We start from the raw sequence: 19,372 nt of genomic DNA, 5'->3' as shown, positions 1-19,372 counted from the left end.
GACACTGCCAAAGTGTACTGCCACACTTTAAGTCTTCAAGGCAGTGCCCCCACCACGTATGCGCGCGTGCCTTCCTACCCAATGCACAAGCATGGGACTGACAGCACAGTGTTAACGGTAAGAAGACAACTCCAAGGGGAGATGGGTGGGTTGTGAGAAAATATGCCTGTGTCCTTGGAGAACATCTGTTACAGGTGAGTAACTTAGCTTTCTCTGAGGACAAGCAGGCATGATATGCTCACAAATGGGACTCACTAGCTACCATGCTCATAGGAAAAGTATATTCTGACAGTCAAGAAAACAGTGAGCCTGATGAAAAATGGGCCAGAGGGTGGAGCTGGATTTTAAACAGTAAAAAGATTCTGCAGAGCTGCTTGTTCAAACTGGCTATTCCGCCTGGAATATTGGTCCAGACAGTAGCGAGTCGTGAAAATGAGAACAGAAGACCATGTAGCTTCATTGCAAATGTCTTGAATACAGGCAGAAATGGGCTACTGAGGCTACCAAAGCTTGTATATTATGAGCGGTGACATGGCCATCAAGGGTCAGCTCAGTATAGATGTAGGAGATTCAGTCAGCCACCCAAGTAGAGACTGTACACTTGGTGATGGCAGTTCCCAATCTATTAGGCTCAAAGGATACAAAGAGCTATGAGTATTGTCGATGAGGCTTTGTGTGTTCTAATAGTATGCTAGAGCACGTTTGCAGTCCAAGGTTTTTCTTCATTTGAAAAAAGGCTCATGTCCTGTATATTGATGCCACAGAGATATTTAAATGTCTCTATCATATCCCCTCTCTCCCATATTTCTTCCAGAGTATATATAGTAAGATCTATAAGTCTGTCCCCATATGCTTTATGACAGAAACCACTGACAAATTTTGTGCTGCCCTCTGGACTAACTCCATCCTGTTTATATCTTTTTGAAGGTGCAGTCTCCAGAATTGCACACAGTATTCTGCCTCACCAGAGACTTATACAAGGGCACTATCACCTCTTTTTTTTCATCTAGCCATTACATAAGTACATAAGCACTGCCACGCTGGGAAAAGACCAAAGGTACATCAAGCCCAGCACTCTGTCTCCGACAGCGGCCAATCCAGTCCCCAAGAACCTGGCAAAAACCCAGAATTTAATAACGATCAATGGACTTTTCCTTCAGGAATCTGTCCAGACCCCCTTTAAACTCAGCAAGGCCAGCTGCCATCACTACCTTCTCCGGCAATGAGTTCCAGAGTCTAACCACACGCTGAGTAAAGAAAACCTTTCTCCAATTTCTTTTAAACCTACCACATTCTAATTTCATCTTGTGTCCCCTAGTTCTATTATTGTTAGAAAGCGTAAACAAACGCTTCACATCTGTTCACTCTACCCCACTCATTATTTTGTAGACCTCTATCATATCACCCCTCAGCCGCCTTTTCTCCAGGCTAAAGAGTCCTAGCCGTCTTAACCTCTCCTCATAAGGTAGTCGTCCCATCCCTTTTATCATTTTCGTCGCCCTTCTCTGCACCTTCTCCAATTCCTTTATATCTTTTTTGATTCCTCTCCCTGTGCAACCAAACATCCTTCTGATTTTCACTGTCACCTTTTTTACCTGTTTGGTCACCTTAATATAATTAGATATGATCATCCCCAAGTTCCGCTCTTCATTCATACACAGAAGTACTTCACCACTTATTCTATACTGTTCCCTTGGATTTTTGCAGCCCAAGTGCATGACCCCACATTTTTTTTCTAGCATTAAATCTTAGTTGCCAGTTTCTGGTCCATTCGTCAAGTTTCCACCTCATGCTATCCACACCTTCTGGGGTGTCTACCCTAATACACAGGTATCATCCTCAAAGAGACAACCCTTACCAGTCAGTCCCTCTTCAATATCACTCAAAGCCAGCCCAAGGATAGATCCTTATAGCATACTACTAATCACATCATTTTCCATGGAGCAAACTCCATTTACCACTACCCTCTGTCTCCTTCCACTTAACCAGTTTTTAATCCAGTCACTCACTTTAGGGCCTATACCAAGGGCACTCAGTTTTATTTATCGCCTATAACCTAGGCGGTTTACAAATCAAACGTACATAATTTTTAAAAAAACAAAAACTTAAAAACGATCACAACATACCACATATCATGAAACCAACTATAAACTGCAAGTACTGCTCTTCATCAGTACTATAAACACCAGTTGCTCCTACTTAAAAGCTTCAACAAACAACTGTATTTTTAACAATTTCTTAAACTGAACCACATTGCTGGTTAAACGAAGTTGTCCACGGAGGACATTCCATAATTGAACCCCAGCAATAGAGAAGGCAGATAATCTCATATCAACATAGCAAACTTTTGCTACTGTGTCCAAAGATAAGTGCATTGTGCTTTCTGAGTGCAACGATTGTCACAGGTAATATGCATGAACAGTTTGAGTAATAAAGCGGAACCACTGAATACAAGGCTTGATGAATCAAAACCAGTGTCTGTTGGTACTGTGTCAAAAGTTTTGCTAAAGTCCAAGTACACCACGTCTAGCACCCCTCTCATATTCAGCTGTTTGGTCACCCAGTCAAAGAAATCAATCAGATTTGTCTGACAAGACCTTTCTCTAGTAAAACCATGCTGCCTTGGGTTCTGCAGTCCATTCAATTCTAGAAACCTCATAGTCCTCTGCTGTAGAAGTGTTTCCATTAGCTTACTCACCACTGAGGTCAGACTAACAGGCCTGTGTGAAGAAACGGTGTGTTTTAAATTTATAAAATGTATTGGATATTTCCCTGTCTTAATTATGTCCTGAACTGTATTTCTCCTATTTGGCCAGCAGGTGGTGTTTCTTTGCTTTAAAGCTAAATGTTCTTGTCTTTAGGTTCTTTTCTTTAGTTTAACACAAACAGGAAGCAAGACGCAGTATATGTTTGAAATCTTGTTGACTGGGTTTTGATCAGCCCAGGAGCTCATTTCCTTTAGAGTGTACTGGTTTTGCCTCCAGGAAGAAGAGAGCAGGAGCTCTTTGCTGAGGCTCAGTAAACAACAGTTATATGTCCTGATCTTCCTAGGTACTTTTTAGGAAGCAAACAAATGTTTAGTTAGTGTTACAGTTGATCCATGTTTCAGTTACCTGTTATTGTTTGCTGATTGCACATTTTTGTTCATTGTTTAATATATTTTAAGACAACAAACAATTGTTTATTGCCTCTGCCTGTCTGAACTGATAAAGAATCCTGGTGATTTGTGTATTGGGTTTGTGAGTGCTTTCTGGGAACTGTGGGACCACTGGGAATGTTTCTGTAGTAACTTAGAAATCACTGGGGATAATTAGAGAGCAGGAGACTTGCCCAGAGGCGGTGGTGACCCAGTCAGTGGGAGGAGAGTGCTAGTGTAGAGCACAAGCGGCAGGTGGAAGCGAACCTTAGCTGTGCTGGGGATGGACCCTTTAAATAGCCACAAGGTAACCCCAGGCAGGTAGCTAGGCCCTTCATTGGTGAACACAGAACAGAAATAATTGTTAACTGTTCAGCTTTATCCTTATAAACTTCTACATATTCCACCCTTGAGCTTCACAGTACCATTTTGGCACTTTCTCCTATCACTTTCATTTCTAAAGAAAATTTTTTCTCCCCAAATTTTACCATATTGGCTATCCTTTGCTTTCATAACAGTGTTTCCAGCTTCTCTTAGCTTTTCAAGGTATTTTTGTCTGTCTTCCTCTTTTTGCGATGTCTTGGAAGCCCAGATCAGATTCATTTCATGTATTAACAAAAGTGGAAAGAAGAGCAAATGACAGCCAGCATGGTTAAAAGGTGAAGTGAAAGAGGCTATTAGAGCCAAAAGAGCACCCTTCAAAGAATGGAAAAAGAATCCGAATGAAGAAACTTAAGAAGCAGCATAAGCACTGTCGAGCTTAGATGCAAAGCATTGATAAAGCAGGCTAAAAGAGACTATGAAGAAAACCTTGCCACAAAAACTCATAGTAACACTTTTTTTTAGGTACATCAGAAGCAGAAAGCCTTTGAGGGAATCCGTGGGACCGTTTGTGAAGGAGCAAAAGGGGCACTCAGGGAGGATAAGACCAAAAGCGGAAAGAATGAATGAATTCTTTGCTTCAGTCTTTACTGAAGAAGATGTAGGAGATCTACCTGTATCAGAAATAGTTTTCAAAGGTGATGATGCGGAGGAACTGAAAGAAATCTGTGTGAGCATGGAAGATGTACTGAGCCAAATCGACAAGTTAAAAAGTGATAAATCACCTGGACTGGATGGCATACACCTTGTACTGAAAGCACTCAAACATGGAATTGCTGATCTGCTGTTAGTGATCTGTAATCTGTTGTTAAAATCGCCTGTAGTACCTGAAGATTGGAGGGTATAGTGTAATGTAATGTAATATGTTGCTTGTCACGGCTGCAGCCATGCCGCGCTCCCTCCACACCCCGGCTTACCCTCGCGCCGAGAGGAGGCGTCGGGGCTGGCCTCCGCAGGCCTCTTCGAGGTTCCGGGACAGATCCCTGAGACAGCGGACCTCCCATGCTGAGGCTTCTAGCACATCAGAGCGCTCCTACCTGTTGTTTAAGATGCTTCTTCCTGATCCCATGGTTCAGGTGCACGTCGGGCCCAGCTTTAAAGGGCCTGCAATGGGGAGACTTGGCTGCCTGCTGAAAGCATCACTTCCTGTTTGGGGGGAATATAGGGAAGTCCCTGCCTCCCTATTGGTGCGTTTGCAACAAGTCTCTTGACTGCCTTGCCTGACTTCCAGCCTGCCTTGCTTCCATTCCACCCTGCTTTGTCTTGCTTGTCTCCAGTCCAGCTTGCTTTGCCTTGCCTGTCTTCACCCCAGCCTTGCCTCTTCTCCTGCCAAGTATTCAGTTCCAGACGAGCCTGGTCTTTAGTTCCAGTTGGGCCTAGTGCTGTCTGCCCTGTGCTTAGCCTGGGTGACTTACCTACCGCCAGTTGGGGCCCAGCGAACCCTCAGGTTAACTGGGTAGTTCCCACCCGGCTGCAGCACAAGGGCTCACCTTTCCGGAATCGTGACAGATTGCAAAGGCCATGAGCTCAGATGGTTCACCTGTGCTACAGCTACTCCAGCAACTGACTCTCTAGGTTCAGCAACTTGTTGACTCGGTCCAAGACTTGTCTGCTCGCATGGACCACTACCAGTTGCTGTTTGCACAACAGCTCCGGTTCCCCCAGGTCCAGCCACAACCCTAGCCCTAGTGGCTGCATCCATAACTTCAGGTGTTTGACTCATGGCTCCACTGAGATATGACAGGAACTCCAAAGACTGCAGAGAATTCATCAACCAGTGTCGGATAACTTTTGAACTCCAAGCTAGACATTTCAGATAGGGCCTGGGTGGCCTACATTATTTCCTTGCTGTTTGGCCAAGCTCTTGCATGGGTGTCTCCACTCTGGGAATGGAATTACCCAGTGCTCTACCACCTACACAGTATTGTAGAGCAGTTCAGAAGCGTCTTTGAGGAGTCTGGGAAGGTCACATCGGCAGCTTCTGAACTTCTTAGACTGAAACAGGGAATGCGGACCCTTGAGAATTATGCCATACAGTTCCGCACCTTAGCTTTGGAACTAAGCTGTAAAAATTAGAGCCTGGTCACTGCCTTCTGGCAGAAGTTGGCACCCCAAATCAAGGATGAGCTGGCAGGACAGGTCCTCCCTACCGCCCTGGATGACCTTATTGGTCTCTGTAATCTGGTCAATACCTGGTTCCAAGAGTGAGCCCAGGAGCAACAATCATCCAGGAAGACAGTCCACCGGGAACCTAGTTATCAGTAAAAGTTTTGCATTCCCAGCCAGGGGAGGCCTACCCCTCAATCACGAGTAAACCATGCAGATAGTCCACTCCCCTATCTCTGCTCAGGAGGAGCAAAGGCATCAGACTTTGAATTTATGCCTTTATTGTGGTGAGAATGGACACTATGCATTTAAATGCCCCAACAAGTCTGGATTTTCAAGCCTAGTTCTGGCCGGGTTTGGGGCTCTGGATACACCACCCCTAGGCTCCTTGTACCCAATTCCTACTCCCGGCAGTGCTTGATTTACAGCAAGGGAAGAAAAGTATCGAGGTTTTCTTGGCCTCTAGTGCAGATGGGTACTTCATAGATGTTCTTCTCTAGCATTTCAAAATTCCTACTCAGAATTTGCCTAAGGCCAATCTGGTCTCTTCAGTATATGGAAGTATCCAAGGACATCTTAAAACACAGATGGTTCCCTTACACCTGAGCATAGGTGACCACTGTGAGACCATCATTCCTTATGTCCTGCAGACATATATGAAGCCTGACCTTAGTCTGGGAGAAGGGTGAAATTACCGCCTGGAGTGATATCTGTCATCAGCGGTGTTTGGGTTTTGTGATACCCGCTGTCACTTTAGCCAGTGCTAATGTTCGTGAGATATTCTCCCAACCAGTGGGGTTCAGGCCAAGGTATTCCTCAAGCCGCAACCAAAGACACATCTTCTCTACCTGGAAACAAGGAAGCTGTGGATCTCCTACTGGGAGGGGGGCTTCTTCAGAGTAAACCTTGCTTGCTCGTCAGATCCAAGACCCTAGGCCATTGCTGTCCACATGGCTAGAGATCTTCTGAAGGAACCTCCTACTTCATATACTGTGCCTGAAAAAGTGGACATTGGGTGCGGGTTCCAGGACACCCCTGATTCTAGGAAGGCCGACTGTTCTGAGGACAGCTCGTGGGAAGCTGCTAGCCACCGTCTTTTCCATTGCTCCTGAGAAGGATGGCCAATGTAACGCCGAATTTTAAAAAGGGATCCGGGGTGATCCGGGAAATTACAGACTGGTAAACCTGACTTCAGTGCCAGGTAAAATAGTGGAAACTATTACAAAGAAAAAAATTACAGAACACAGACACATATGTGGTTTAGTGGGACAGAGTCAGCATGGGCTCAGCCAGGGGAAGCCTTGCCTTACCAGTTTGATCCCTTTTTTTGAAGGCATAAATAAACACCTCAGGGTTCTGTTCTTGGTCTCCTCCTCTTTCCTATCTACACTTCTTCCCTTGGTTCATTAATCTCATCCCATGGCTTTTCCTACCATCTCTATGCTGATGACTCCCAAATCTACCTTTCTACCCCTGATATCTCACCTTCCATTCAAACCAAAGTTTCAGCGTACTTGTCTGACATTGCTGTCTGGATGTCTCAACGCCACCTGAAATTAAACATGACCAAAACCGAGCTTCTTATTTTTCCCCCCAAACCCACCTCCCTACTCCCCCCCCCCCCCCCCCCCCTTTCTATTTCTGTTGATGGCTCTCTCATTCTCCCTGTCTCCTCAGCTCGAAACCTTGGGGTCATCTTTGACTCTTCTCTCTCCTTCTCTGCTCATATCCAGCAGATCGCCAAGACCTGTCGTTTCTTTCTTCACAACATCTGTAAAATCCGCCCCTTTCTTTCTGAGCACTCTACCAAAACCCTCATCCACACCCTTGTCACCTCTCGTTTAGACTACTGCAATCTGCTTCTTGCTGGCCTCCCACTTATTCACCTCTCCCCTCTCCAGTCGGTTCAAAACTCTGCTGCCCGTCTCGTCTTCCGCCAGGGTTGCTTTACTCATACTACCCCTCTCCTCAAGTCGCTTCACTGGCTCCCTATCCGTTTTCGCATCCTGTTCAAACTTCTTCTACTAACCTATAAATGTACTCACTCTGCTGCTCCCCAGTATTTCTCCACACTCGTCCTTCTCTACACCCCTTCCCGTGCACTCCGCTCCATGGATAAATCCTTCTTATCTGTTCTCTTCTCCACTATTGCCAACTCCAGACTTCGCGCCTTCTCTCTCGCTGCACCCTACGCCTGGAATAAACTTCCTGAGCCCCTACGTCTTGCCCCATCCTTGGCCACCTTTTAATCTAGACTGAAAGCCCACCTCTTTAACATTGCTTTTGACTTGTAACCACTTGTAACCACTCACCTCCACCTACCCTCCTCTCCTCCTTCCTGTACACATTAATTGATTTGATTTGCTTACTTTATTTTTTGTCTATTAGATTGTAAGCTCTTTGAGCAGGGACTGTCTTCTATGTTTGTGCAGCGCTGCGTACGCCTTGTAGCACTATAGAAATGCTAAATAGTAGTAGTAGTAGTTAATAAAGATGAGCCAGTTGATGTAGTGTAGTGAGAGACTCCTGAGAAAATTAAAAAGTCATTGGGGCATAATCGAACGGCGCCGGCCATCTCCGGGGCCGGCTCCGTAAATGGGCGGAGCCAACCGTATTTTAGAAAAAGATGGCCGGCCTTTTTTTTTCGATAATATGGTTGGGAGTGCCCAAATCTCAACATTTAGGTCAACATTAAAGATGGTCGACCTAAATGCTGAGATCGCGGGATTTAGAGATGGGCGCCCTCGGTTTTCGCCGATAACGGAAACCGATGGCGCCCATCTCAAAAACAAACATGTCCAAGGCACTTGGTCGTGGGAGGGGCCAGGATTCGTAGTGCACTGGCCCCTCTCACATGCCAGGGTACCAACCGGGCACCCTAGGGGGCACTACAGTGGACTTCGCAAATTGGTCCCAGGTACACTTTTTTGGGACTTGGACCTGAAAATAAAGGGTCCAAATAAAGTAGACCAAATTCTTGTCAAGGCTGGCTTTCTTTTTTCCATTATCGGGCGAAGCCGGCCATCTCAAAGCACGCTCCCGTCCCACCTTCGCTACCCTACCGAAACGCCCCCATGAAGTTTGTCCGGCTCTGCAACAGAAAGCAGTTGGCACCGGCCAAAATCGGCTTTCGATTATACCGATTTGGCCGGCTTTAGGAGATGGTCAGCCATCTCCCGATTTGTGTTGGAAGATTGCCGGCAATCTCCTTCGAAAATAAGCTGGATAGTCTTTCTGTGGAGTAGGAATTGATTATTGGAGAGAAAATAGAGGGTATGGTTAAATGGCCATTTTTCTCAGTGGAGGAGGGTGAATAGTGGAGTGCTGCAGGAATCTGTACTGAGACTGGTTCTATTTAACATATTTATAAATGATCTGTAATCAGAATGACGAGTTAGGTGATTAAATTTGCAGATTATACAAAACTATTCAAAGTTGTCACGCTGATTGTGAAAAATTACAGGAAGACCTTAGGAAACTGGAAGACTGGGCATCCAAATGGCAGATGAAATTTAATGTGGACAAATGCAATGTGGTGCATATTGGGAAAAATAATACGAATTATAGTTACCTGATGCTAGGGTCCACCTTAGGAGTCAGCACTGAAGAAAACGATCTAAGTGTCTGTTCTGCCCTGGTTTACAGCCTGCTTCACCGACACAGACTACTCAGTAATTACTGTGGATTCTTTTGGATTCGTATTAGGTAAATGAGACTTTTATAGAGGTTCTAAAATATAAGATACACAATGATTTATATATATACAATGATTAGCTATAACTGAAAAGAAAAAATACCTATAAACAATCATTACATCACTGGTCCCTATTCTCTACATCCAAGCAATGCTAGGAGTTTCTAGACCAGGAAAAGAAACAATAATACATTATAATATGCATACATCCACCACTGATCATTACATCATTCAGGCTGTTATCATCAGCTGGGGGGGGGGGCTCTGTTCACAGCGAAAACCAGGAGTTTCTTTGACCAGGAAATATGGTTCTCTGCGCAGTTTGTAAGTTACTCACAGACGAGCTCCTAATTTCACTGATAGACACTCCCTTTTTTTTATTAGGCTTAAAACTCATGTTCAGAGCTAAGGAAAATTACAGAATACACAGTAACATAGTAGATGACGGCAGAGAAAGACCTGTGCGGTCCATCCAGTCTGCCCAACAAGATAAACTCATATGTGCTACTTTATGTGTATACCTGACCTTGATTTGTATCTGCCATTTTCAGGGCACAGACCATAGAAGTCTGCCCAACACTAGCCCCGCCTCCCACCACCGGCTCTGCTTGAGAAGTTCTATGTTTAGGTAAACAAGCCATAATGTGGGAATGTGGTCACATGTTTCTCAGTCCAGGTGGCCAGTCTGAACTCAAAACAGGCTTCATCTCTCCCTTCACAAACCAAATTAATTAGAGCTGTGTCTTATCTTCTACATTCCAACTTATTTTCACACAATCAAAGTTAAACAATCATTTTTAAATAGAATTACTTCTAATCAAAAATACAGACCCTGAGTGCACTTGTCGGTCAAGGCAGAGTTGCAAAACAATCTTTAAAATTCACTTCTATTACAGTGTCATTGTAGACAATATGCTGAAATATTCTGCCCAGTGAGCGGCAGTGGCCAGAAAGCAAACAGGATGCTAGGAATTATTAGGAAAGGGATGCAAAATAAGACCAAGAATATTATAATGCCTCTGTATCACTCCATGGTGTGACCTTGAGTATTGCATTCAGTTACGGTTACTTGTCTCAAAAAAGATATAGCGAAATTAGAAAAGGTTCAAAGAAGAGTAACCAAAATGATAAAGAGGATGGAACTCCTCCCATATGAGGAAAGGCTAAAGAATTTAGGGCTCTTCAGCCTGGAAAAGAAACATCTGAGGGGGGATATGAGTATGGTCTACAAAATCCTGAGTGGTGTAGAACGGGTGAAAGTGAATCAATTTTTCACTCTTTCAAAAAGCACAAAGACCATGGGACACTCAATGAAATTGCATAGAAATACTTTTAAAACAAATATGAGGAAATATTTTTTTCACTCAAAGAATAGTTACATTCTGGAACTCGTTGCTAGAGGATATAGAGTAACAGTGGTTAGTGTATCTGGGTTTAGAAAGGGTTTGGACAAGTTCCCGGAGGAAAAGTCTGTAGTCTGTTATTGAGGTGGACATAGGGAAGCCACTGCTTGCCCCAGGATTGGTAACATAGGATGTCGCTGCTAATGGGTTTCTGCCAGGTACTTGTCACCTGGATTGGCCACAGGATACTGGGCTGGATGGACTATTGTTCTTATGAAGGCTAACCTTTTTTCCCTTACCTTTTCAGCTACTACGTTTGACAACCAAAGCGACCTTCTACCAAATATTTTCTGGTCTAGCACTGTCCTACCTATACCAACATGTGGTTTTTGCACAATTAGCTAGAAAACTGCAGGTTGCACAGCTCTAATTATATATGTTTTCCTTCCTGAAAGGATAAAGAGTGGCTTAAGCTGCTGGAACTCTCGGGCATTTCAATCTGCCAAAATTTTGAAAGACGCTTCAGGTTTATTTTATAATGCTCATTCCTATCTAGATTTTAGGAAAAAGTTTAAAATCTGGTTATATAGAAAATTTGTGTTTCTGCAAAGTTGATAAATTCCATCTCTGAATATTGATTTTTTAAATGTTCATTATGTATAATAGTCCAAGAGGTCTGCTGCAGCCTCTTTTTCTTTTTGTTAGCTACTTAGAATTGTGAGGCCATAGCAGCATACAAGACTGTGTTGTTATATTATTTTTATGTACTTTTCTAACATAAAGGTTTGTCGCCTTTAAAGTAGCTCCTTTCAATTTTGCCCACTGCTGTTCTGCTTTCTCCAGCTGTTCCCATCCAACTAATTCCTCCTCGAGATCCTTCCCCATCTTGACGAAGTTAGTTCTTTTGAAGTCTATAACCTTCAATCTTGAATAAGCCCTCTCCTCCCGTGTCTTAATATTGAACCACACTAATCAGTGATCACTAGATGCTAAACGATCATCCGCCTTAACATCAGAAACACTTTCCCCATTTGTAAGCACAATGTCCAGAATAGCTCCATCCCACGTGGGTTCCATTGTGATGGGGAACTTTTCAGGTACTATTAATGGTCAAACCTCTCAAATTACCATGTAGTGTTTATGGCCATCAATGGGGCGCGTCATTTGTTCACAGTTTGCAGGTGTGCCTGTTAAGAATCTCAGATATACCATTGCTTTTCTACCCATCACTTACAGTATGACCAAGAGAAGATCACTTGTCTTCCCTGTACTCAGGTTTAAATGGTAACATTCTTTGGGGAGGCACATTATAACCTATTTAAAGGATCTCATACAGTATTGTAAATAGCAATAGTGGTACACTGACAGTAGCTTAAGTATCTAGCACTGTTTGCCAGAGGATATGGTAACAGCAGTTAGTGTATCTGTGTTGAAAAAAAGGTTTGGACAAGTTCCTGGAGGACAAGTCCATAGTCTGCTATTGAGATAGGTGTGGGAAGCAACTGCTTGCCCTGGAATTTGTAGTATGGAATGTTGCCACAGTTTGGGTTTCTGCCAGGTACTTGTGACCTGGCTTGGCCACTGTTTAGAAAACAGGATACTGGGCCAGATGAACCATTGGTCTGATCCAGTATGGCTACTCTTATGTGTAGTAGAGAGATGTCCATGGGACCAAGTTGGATGTATGTATAGGTAACAGCCATGCTGGTGTTGGTGGCTGTTTGGATTATTGTGCGATCTTGTTGCTAAAGATGAGTGGAGTGTTTTTGGGTGTGAACTTAAAGTGGGATTTCACATGCCCAGCTGCCCAGGAAGGTGATGAGAAATGGGAGAAGATAAAAACTGACTTCAATAAGGAGCAGTATCCTGCAAGCATAAATGCAGTTGGGATGTACTGTTAGCAGTGTAGTCGAGAATAACTGGGCAGACTGGATTGACCAGTTAGTTGTTTTGTGTGTTGTGACATTTCTTATTGATTGTACCTTTATTAATGCAGAGCACTGAATGAAATGTGGAAATGCCAGAACCTGCTTAGAAGTCATGTACGTGAACTACTGGATCTGCACAAGCAGCCTCCTGTAAGTGTATAGACTATCAATATTACTATGTGACACAACGTTTTGGACTGCCTACTTCTTTTATTGAAATGTTAAAGGTGGCAAGTTTCTGTATTTGTGTTTTCTTTTTGAAATGTTATATGATCTTTTTTTTTCTTTAGATATATATATATATATATATATATATATATATATATATATCTAAAGAAAAAAAAATATATATTCATTTTCACTGCTGTGTTTTAAAATATTTTCTGTTGCTGCTAATCTGTTTGTTGCTGGATAGTTATATGTTGGAGCAGAGTAAAGGGGTTCCAGTGCAAGAGTGTTGGGTCGCTCTTCATTTGAAGACTTTCTGAAAAAGATGGTCTGTCTGGCTACTCCGACCCAGAGACTGGAAACTGCTCATCAGTTCTGCTGTGATCTCTTTGGAGTCCAAACAAACCTGAGAGCTCCACAGATCTATGCTGAATCCTGATTTCTCTCCCCCACCTCAATATTATCTCTCTAATAAAGTACCTCACAGGAGGGGACTGTCTGCTTCCACAAATGGGAAAAGTAAATTTTTATGTCTCTATATCTACTGTATATATTTATATATATCACTGTATGTCTGTCTGTTTTTCTATATATCTAGCTATATAATGCATCCACTCACCTGTCCACCGCCATATGCCCTATTGCATTTTCCTTTATATTCTCATATATCTTAGAAAAGTCAAATGTTTCCCCTGTTCTGATGTCAGTAATGTTTGCTTTATTTCAGTCAGAAGCTAACAATACTGCTATGTTTGGGAAGCTGATGACCATAGCAAGTGAGTATTTTCTGTTCTGTCCTTATCCCAGTAGAGCAGTAAATAATTTTAGCAAGGTTAGCTGTGCCTTCTTTTTTGTGCTCCTCTCTCCTTAGTGCTAGATTGCCCATTAGGCATGTGCCTGAGCTGTGGGTTAAAAAGGGGGTAGGTAAGCTTATTTTTAAAAAATTGTAAACAAATCGCCAATATAATTAAATTGGAATTGGTGACAAATCTGGGGGTCCTGCATGTCAGCATCACATTTGCTCAAGGAGTATAACTTTGGTGCCGTTCTTAACATTTCTCCATCCCTGCTCCCCCGATCCCACCTCCAGTGCTACTCACAAGGGAAAGGAGGCACTACAGATCATGTGTTTAGGGATGTGTGAAACATAAATCCAGCTCTACCATCTCATACTTTGTAGTGTATTGCTGCAGCTTAATATTTTAGGCCCGTAATTGGGGGTAAAAATATGTTTATCCTTTATGCTCTGTTCTGTGTATTGTACAAGGCACATTATTGACCTTATGCCCAGGAAATATTTAACAGTTCTCATTGCATAGTCATTTGGACCAACCAAATTTTTGTTTTACACTTCTAACATTTTGCATGTGGATAACTCCTTTATTGTAAAGATGAGATTTGCCAGTATGCCTAATATTTCAAAGTTGCTCTGTTGCTTTCAAATTTGGTATTTTGGGAAAAATCAATAAGTGTATGAATGGGAATAAGAGCACTTTTAATCCACACCCCATAATAGTGTTGTGTACTAGCTTATTCATAAGAGATTTGATGATATGCTTATTTAAGGCTCTAGAAGACATATCTAGGACTATCTCATAAAGTACATAAATAAATGGCGGTAATGGATTTGTGATGCTGTATAAGAATATAAATTTAAAGGATCTTATTTCTCTGAAATTTGTAATTACGCATATAAAAATTTTAATAATTTTGCACTTCACTCCCCATATGATCAGTGACATCCAAGTAGTAAAATTATCTTGGAAGAAGTTTGAGCTAATAGACAATTTTGGATATCTGTGGTGTCTTATTCCACTGTTCCAAATTTTCAGCAAGACGTACAGACCACAAGTTTGCCCATTTCTGGACTAGTTGTGCCACTTGGAGGGGCATTTTCGATATAACGTCTAAATCCGACTTTGGACGTTTTGCAAAAAACCGTCCAAAATCTAAATAGGGAAGAAGGTCTTTTTCGAAAACAAAAACGTCTATCTTTTTTTTCGAAAAGACTGTGGACATTTTGTTTTTTGGACGTTTTTCGTTTTTTTGGTCCATGTAATGGAAAAGTTTGTGCTTGATACTGAGTTCTGCCAAAGTATTGTTATCATATTTAATGTTTCCTTGAAAAGTACCTAATGAGTTCTGCCTATTATATTTAATATTTATTGAAAGTACATAATGAAATAATGATATCATAGTTAACTAGTAAAAATGGCCCGTTTCTGTTTTAAAGGAAACGGGCGCTAGCAAGGTTTTTCTCGGAGTGTGTGTGAGAGTGACTTTGTGAGAGAGAGTGAATGTGCGAGTGTGTGTGTGTGACAGAGAAAGAGTGAGACTGGGTGCGAGTGTGTGTGAGAATGAGAGTATGTGCCAGGGCCCCCCCTCCCTCCCTCCCACCCAGTTCCAGGGTAGCGTGTCCCCCCCCCCCCGTCTGTCTCCCAGTTGCAGGGTCCCCCCCTCCGTCCCAGTTGCAGGGGGGTCCCCCTCCCCTCCCCCATCCGTCCCTCCCTCCCGCCCTCAATTTAAAAACGATAGTGTGAAGCAGCAGCTCCTTGTTTGGCTTTTTTTTTGTGTATACGAATGACGGCTTTGAAGGGGAGTGGAAACAGAGATTAACCAATGTGCTTCCTTGCTTACCTCCCCTCCCTCCCTGCCTTCCTTTTTCCCAGTTGCAGGGTCCCCCTCCCTCCCTCCCTCAATGTAAAAACGACAGTGTGAAGCAGCAGCTCATAGTTTTGGTTGTTTTTGTAGTGTATAGGAATGACGGCTGCTTAGGGGAGTGGAAACCGAGATCAACCAATGTGCTTCCTTGCTTACCTCGGCTCTCGCCGCCGTCCCTCTTCGTTGTCTCCGACGGTCGGACCCACTGCTGTTTCCCTTCCCCCTGTATTCCGATTCGCCAGTCTCGCCGTCTCGCCGCCCTCCCTCGCCGTCCTCTCCGATTTCCGACAGTCCGAATGTTGGAGAGGGAGGGCGGCAGAGTTTTTTTGAGGGCGGAGTGTTGAACTGGGTGGGAATGGCGTGAGGGCGGTTAGGTTACGTGGAAGGGGGCGTAGTGTGGAAGGGGCGTGAGGGGTACGTCAGAGTGTGGGAGGGGCGTGAGATGGGACTTCACTGATGGTGCCTCGCAGACCACCGGATCCACGGTCCCAGGCACAGAACGTTGGAGGTGAGAATTATATTATAGGATGCTCTCCTGGAAGTACATAATGGACTCTTAGGACAGGAATTGATAGCATTATCATATTAAATGAAGTAATTTGTACTAAATGGAATGACAACATGCTCAGGGCTAAGGATGATGTTTCACTTGAATCTCTGGAAACCTGGCCAGTTCCTGGGGATTCATTAAGAAACTGTCACTCCTTAGCTACACGTCAGCCTTATTCAGTTGAATGAGATCATGTTTATTGGTCAGTATAAAAGCTGGGAGTTAAAGGTGAACAGATAGAAGTCTCCACTAGGAACAGACGTGTTGCCTAGGCCCCTTGTGCCCGCTGAGACTCTCTCTGTTTGGCTGCATTGGGACTTCCCAGCCTCTGACGGGAGTTGTTGTCTGCACCTCAAGCGGGTAATGTATGGTTTATAATTTACTTACTTGAATAAAGTTTATTTAATAACCTTTGACCGCCTCTATAGTCTATGTCTGACAGAGATATACTCGAAAGAACCCAAAGCAGAACAGTCCACTTGCGGAAAAAAAAAAAAGTCAAGTGCAGAACGTACAAAATCAAGCCATTGGGATGTAGGAGGAGCCAGAATTTTTAGTAGACTGGTCCCCCTGACATCCCATGACAGCAGTAGGGCACCCTAGGGGGCACTGCAGTGGACTTCATAAACTACTCCCAGGTACACATCTGACCATTGCTCCCTTACCTTGTGTTCTGAGCCCCCCCCCCAAACCCACTACCCTCAACTGTACACCACTACCATAGCCCGTACAGGTGAAGGGGGCACCTATATGTGGGTACAATGGGTTTCTGGTGAGTTTTGAAGGGCTCACAGTTTCCTCCACAAGTGTAACAGGTAGGGGGAGGTAGGAGCCTGGGTCCACCTGTCTGCAGTGCACTGCACCACTACTGGACTACTCCAGGGACCTGTATTCTATTCTAATGGACCTGAGTATAACATTTGTGGTTGGCATAAAGGCTGGTAAGTAATGTTTTTCATCACATTTTTTGGGGGTGGGAGGGGGTTAGTGACCACTGGGGGAATAAGGGGAGATCACCCCTGATTCCCTCCAGTGGTCATCTGGTTATTTAGGGTATCTTTTTGTGCCTTATTCGTTATAAAAACAGGTCTAGCTCAAAACATCTAAGTTTTAGTCCTGGACGTTTTTGTTTTGTTCCATTATTGCTGAAAAATGTCTTAAGTCTTAGGAACGCCCATGTTCCGCCCTGAATACACCCCTGAAATTTCCCTTTGAGATTTGGACATACTTCTGACGGACTTCATAGAAAAACGTCTAAAAATAGGTTTTGAAAATACTGATTTGGACGTTTTTGTGAGAAAAACGGCCAAATGCAGACTTATGCCACTTCTTGGAAGTTTTTTTCTCTTTTGAAAATGAACCCGTTAGTATTCTAATGATTATTCTTAGCTTGGAAATTCCCATGGATCTCTGTAAGTAAAAAAAAACAAACGCTTAATTTATTTGTTACATTTGTACCCCACATTTTCCCACCTATTTGCAGGCTCAATGTGGCTTACATAGCACCGTGGGGCGAAAGCCTCCTCCGTTGAAGAAACAAATACACATGTTTGCTTTTAGCTATAAGTTACACTTTAGCCAGATTTTGAAATTTTCCTCCTCTTCAGTTGGAAATGATTAGAAAAAGATTGGCATATTCTGTGTAAAAGTTAACTTTGGAATTGTGAGATAAAGTACCATCTGTTTGGAAGATAAGATCATCCTCTTCTTTGACATCAACAGCAGATGAATCCATTAACTGATGGGTTGTATCCGCCTACCAGCAGGTGGAGATAGAGAACACTGAAAACACATGGTGTTCTTGGACGCCCAACTCCCTCTGCCTTCAATATATCTCTATCTCCCAGCAGGTGTGGACGTCACTTCTCAGCTCCTGGATTTCTGCCTGAGGTGGCTCCTGTGCTTTGCCAGTAGAGCAGGGGGTGTTGTGGCTGGTGGTGCCCACTTTAAAGGCATACTTGGTTTTCCCTGTCCCTGCCTTACCCCATTCCCCCTCCTCCTGGAGTTCCTTTGTGGCTGCTTGCCTCTAACTTTCCTCACAGTTAAAAAAAAAAAACAAAAAACCACAGAGGCTTTCTTCTGTGCAGCTTGTCCGCAGCTCATTTGACTCGGTCTCCTCAGGTGAGAGTGGTGCCCAGCTCCTCCGGGGAGGTTCCCACTGACAGCGCTCTGTGCGGGGGAAGTTTTGGCGCGAAGGCGCCATTTTGTTTCCTGTATTTGATGACTGCTGAAGGGGTTAAGCGCTGCTCCCACTGTGGGAAACGCGGGGCTTTGCAGCACATGCTGCCTAGATGTTAATGCTGGCACTAGCATGGCGGGCGGTGATTCTTCCCGCCCGCCGGAGTTGGCAGTGGCCGCCATCTGTGAGGCGCCACGTGACTCAACCCTTGCAGTTGCGGAGGGGTCTGAGTGCAGGGGGATGCCTCGTTTCGAGGTTTCTAGAGGAGCTTTTGTTCAGCTTCTCCCAATGTGGGGGTGGATGTACAGGGTGAGTTTTTTTTTTTTTTTTTTTTTTTTTTTGTTACATTTGTACCCCACGCTTTCCCACTCATGGCAGGCTCAATGTGGCTTACATGGGGCAATGGAAGGTTAAGTGACTTGCCCAGAGTCACAAGGAGCTGCCTGTGCCTGAAGTGGGAATTGAACTCAGTTCCTCAGTTCCCCAGGACCAAAGTCCACCACCCTAACCACTAGGCCACTCCTCCACTCCCCTGAATTTGTGCTGCTGGTGCATAAGACTTTTATGTTCAAAAGAGCACTTCCTGAGGCTCCTGACAATTCCTGTCGGTCTGGGTTGCCTCCGGTTCTTGATAGCCCAGCGTCTGCTGGAGATTTTATTTCTTCCCCCGAGCTTTTGGCTGACGCTAAGCGTAGATGAGTGAATACCCGTCTGAGGGGGACTCTTCACTCTGTTCTCCCCCATGGTCTAGTTTCGGGGAGTCTGAGGGGTCTGGCAGGCCCTCACGGACTGATGATCTAGATGAGGATGGCTTCTTGCCACAGGAGTTGGATGACCCTAAAGCGGTTCGGATTTTCCACCACGATGAGCTACCAGCTCTCATTTCTGATGCCTTACAGGCCCTTTGTATTGAAGATCCTGATGAGGGTGCTGCATCTTCTATTAATCCTAGGATGGCTAGCGCTAAGAAGCCTTCTCGGGCTTTTCCCGTGCATGCTTCCATCCAAGAGCTTATTTCAGCTCAATGGTCTGACCCTGAGGGTCCCTTGAAGGTGGCCAGGGCTATGTGTCACCTTTACCCTCTGAGGGAAAGTCAGTTGACCCTCTTTGGGATGCCTAAAGTGGATGCTTTAGTCACGGCTGTGACTAAAAAGACTACTCTCCTGGTGGAGGAAGGGGTCGCTTTGAAAGATATGCAGGACTGGAGGCTGGAATCCGCGTTGAAG

The 19,372-nt window shown here is 44.1% G+C and overlaps 1 protein-coding gene across 1 annotated transcript in view; it reads left to right on the top strand.

Annotated features, from left to right (window-relative positions):
* PDS5A (PDS5 cohesin associated factor A) overlaps window positions 1-19,372 on the top strand; it is a 644,759-nt gene that overhangs the window by 263,100 nt on the left and 362,287 nt on the right. Inside the window, exons 14-15 of the mRNA XM_030191317.1 lie at window positions 12,657-12,738; window positions 13,484-13,532. Coding sequence (XP_030047177.1) covers window positions 12,657-12,738; window positions 13,484-13,532 — 131 coding nt within the window. The remainder of the gene's footprint in view (window positions 1-12,656; window positions 12,739-13,483; window positions 13,533-19,372) is intronic.

Source organism: Microcaecilia unicolor, chromosome 2, assembly GCF_901765095.1.
Source record: "Microcaecilia unicolor chromosome 2, aMicUni1.1, whole genome shotgun sequence".
NCBI classification, from domain to species: domain Eukaryota; kingdom Metazoa; phylum Chordata; class Amphibia; order Gymnophiona; family Siphonopidae; genus Microcaecilia; species Microcaecilia unicolor.
The sequence above is the reverse complement of the archived record's forward strand: the minus strand, read 5'-3'. Positions and strand labels throughout refer to the sequence as shown.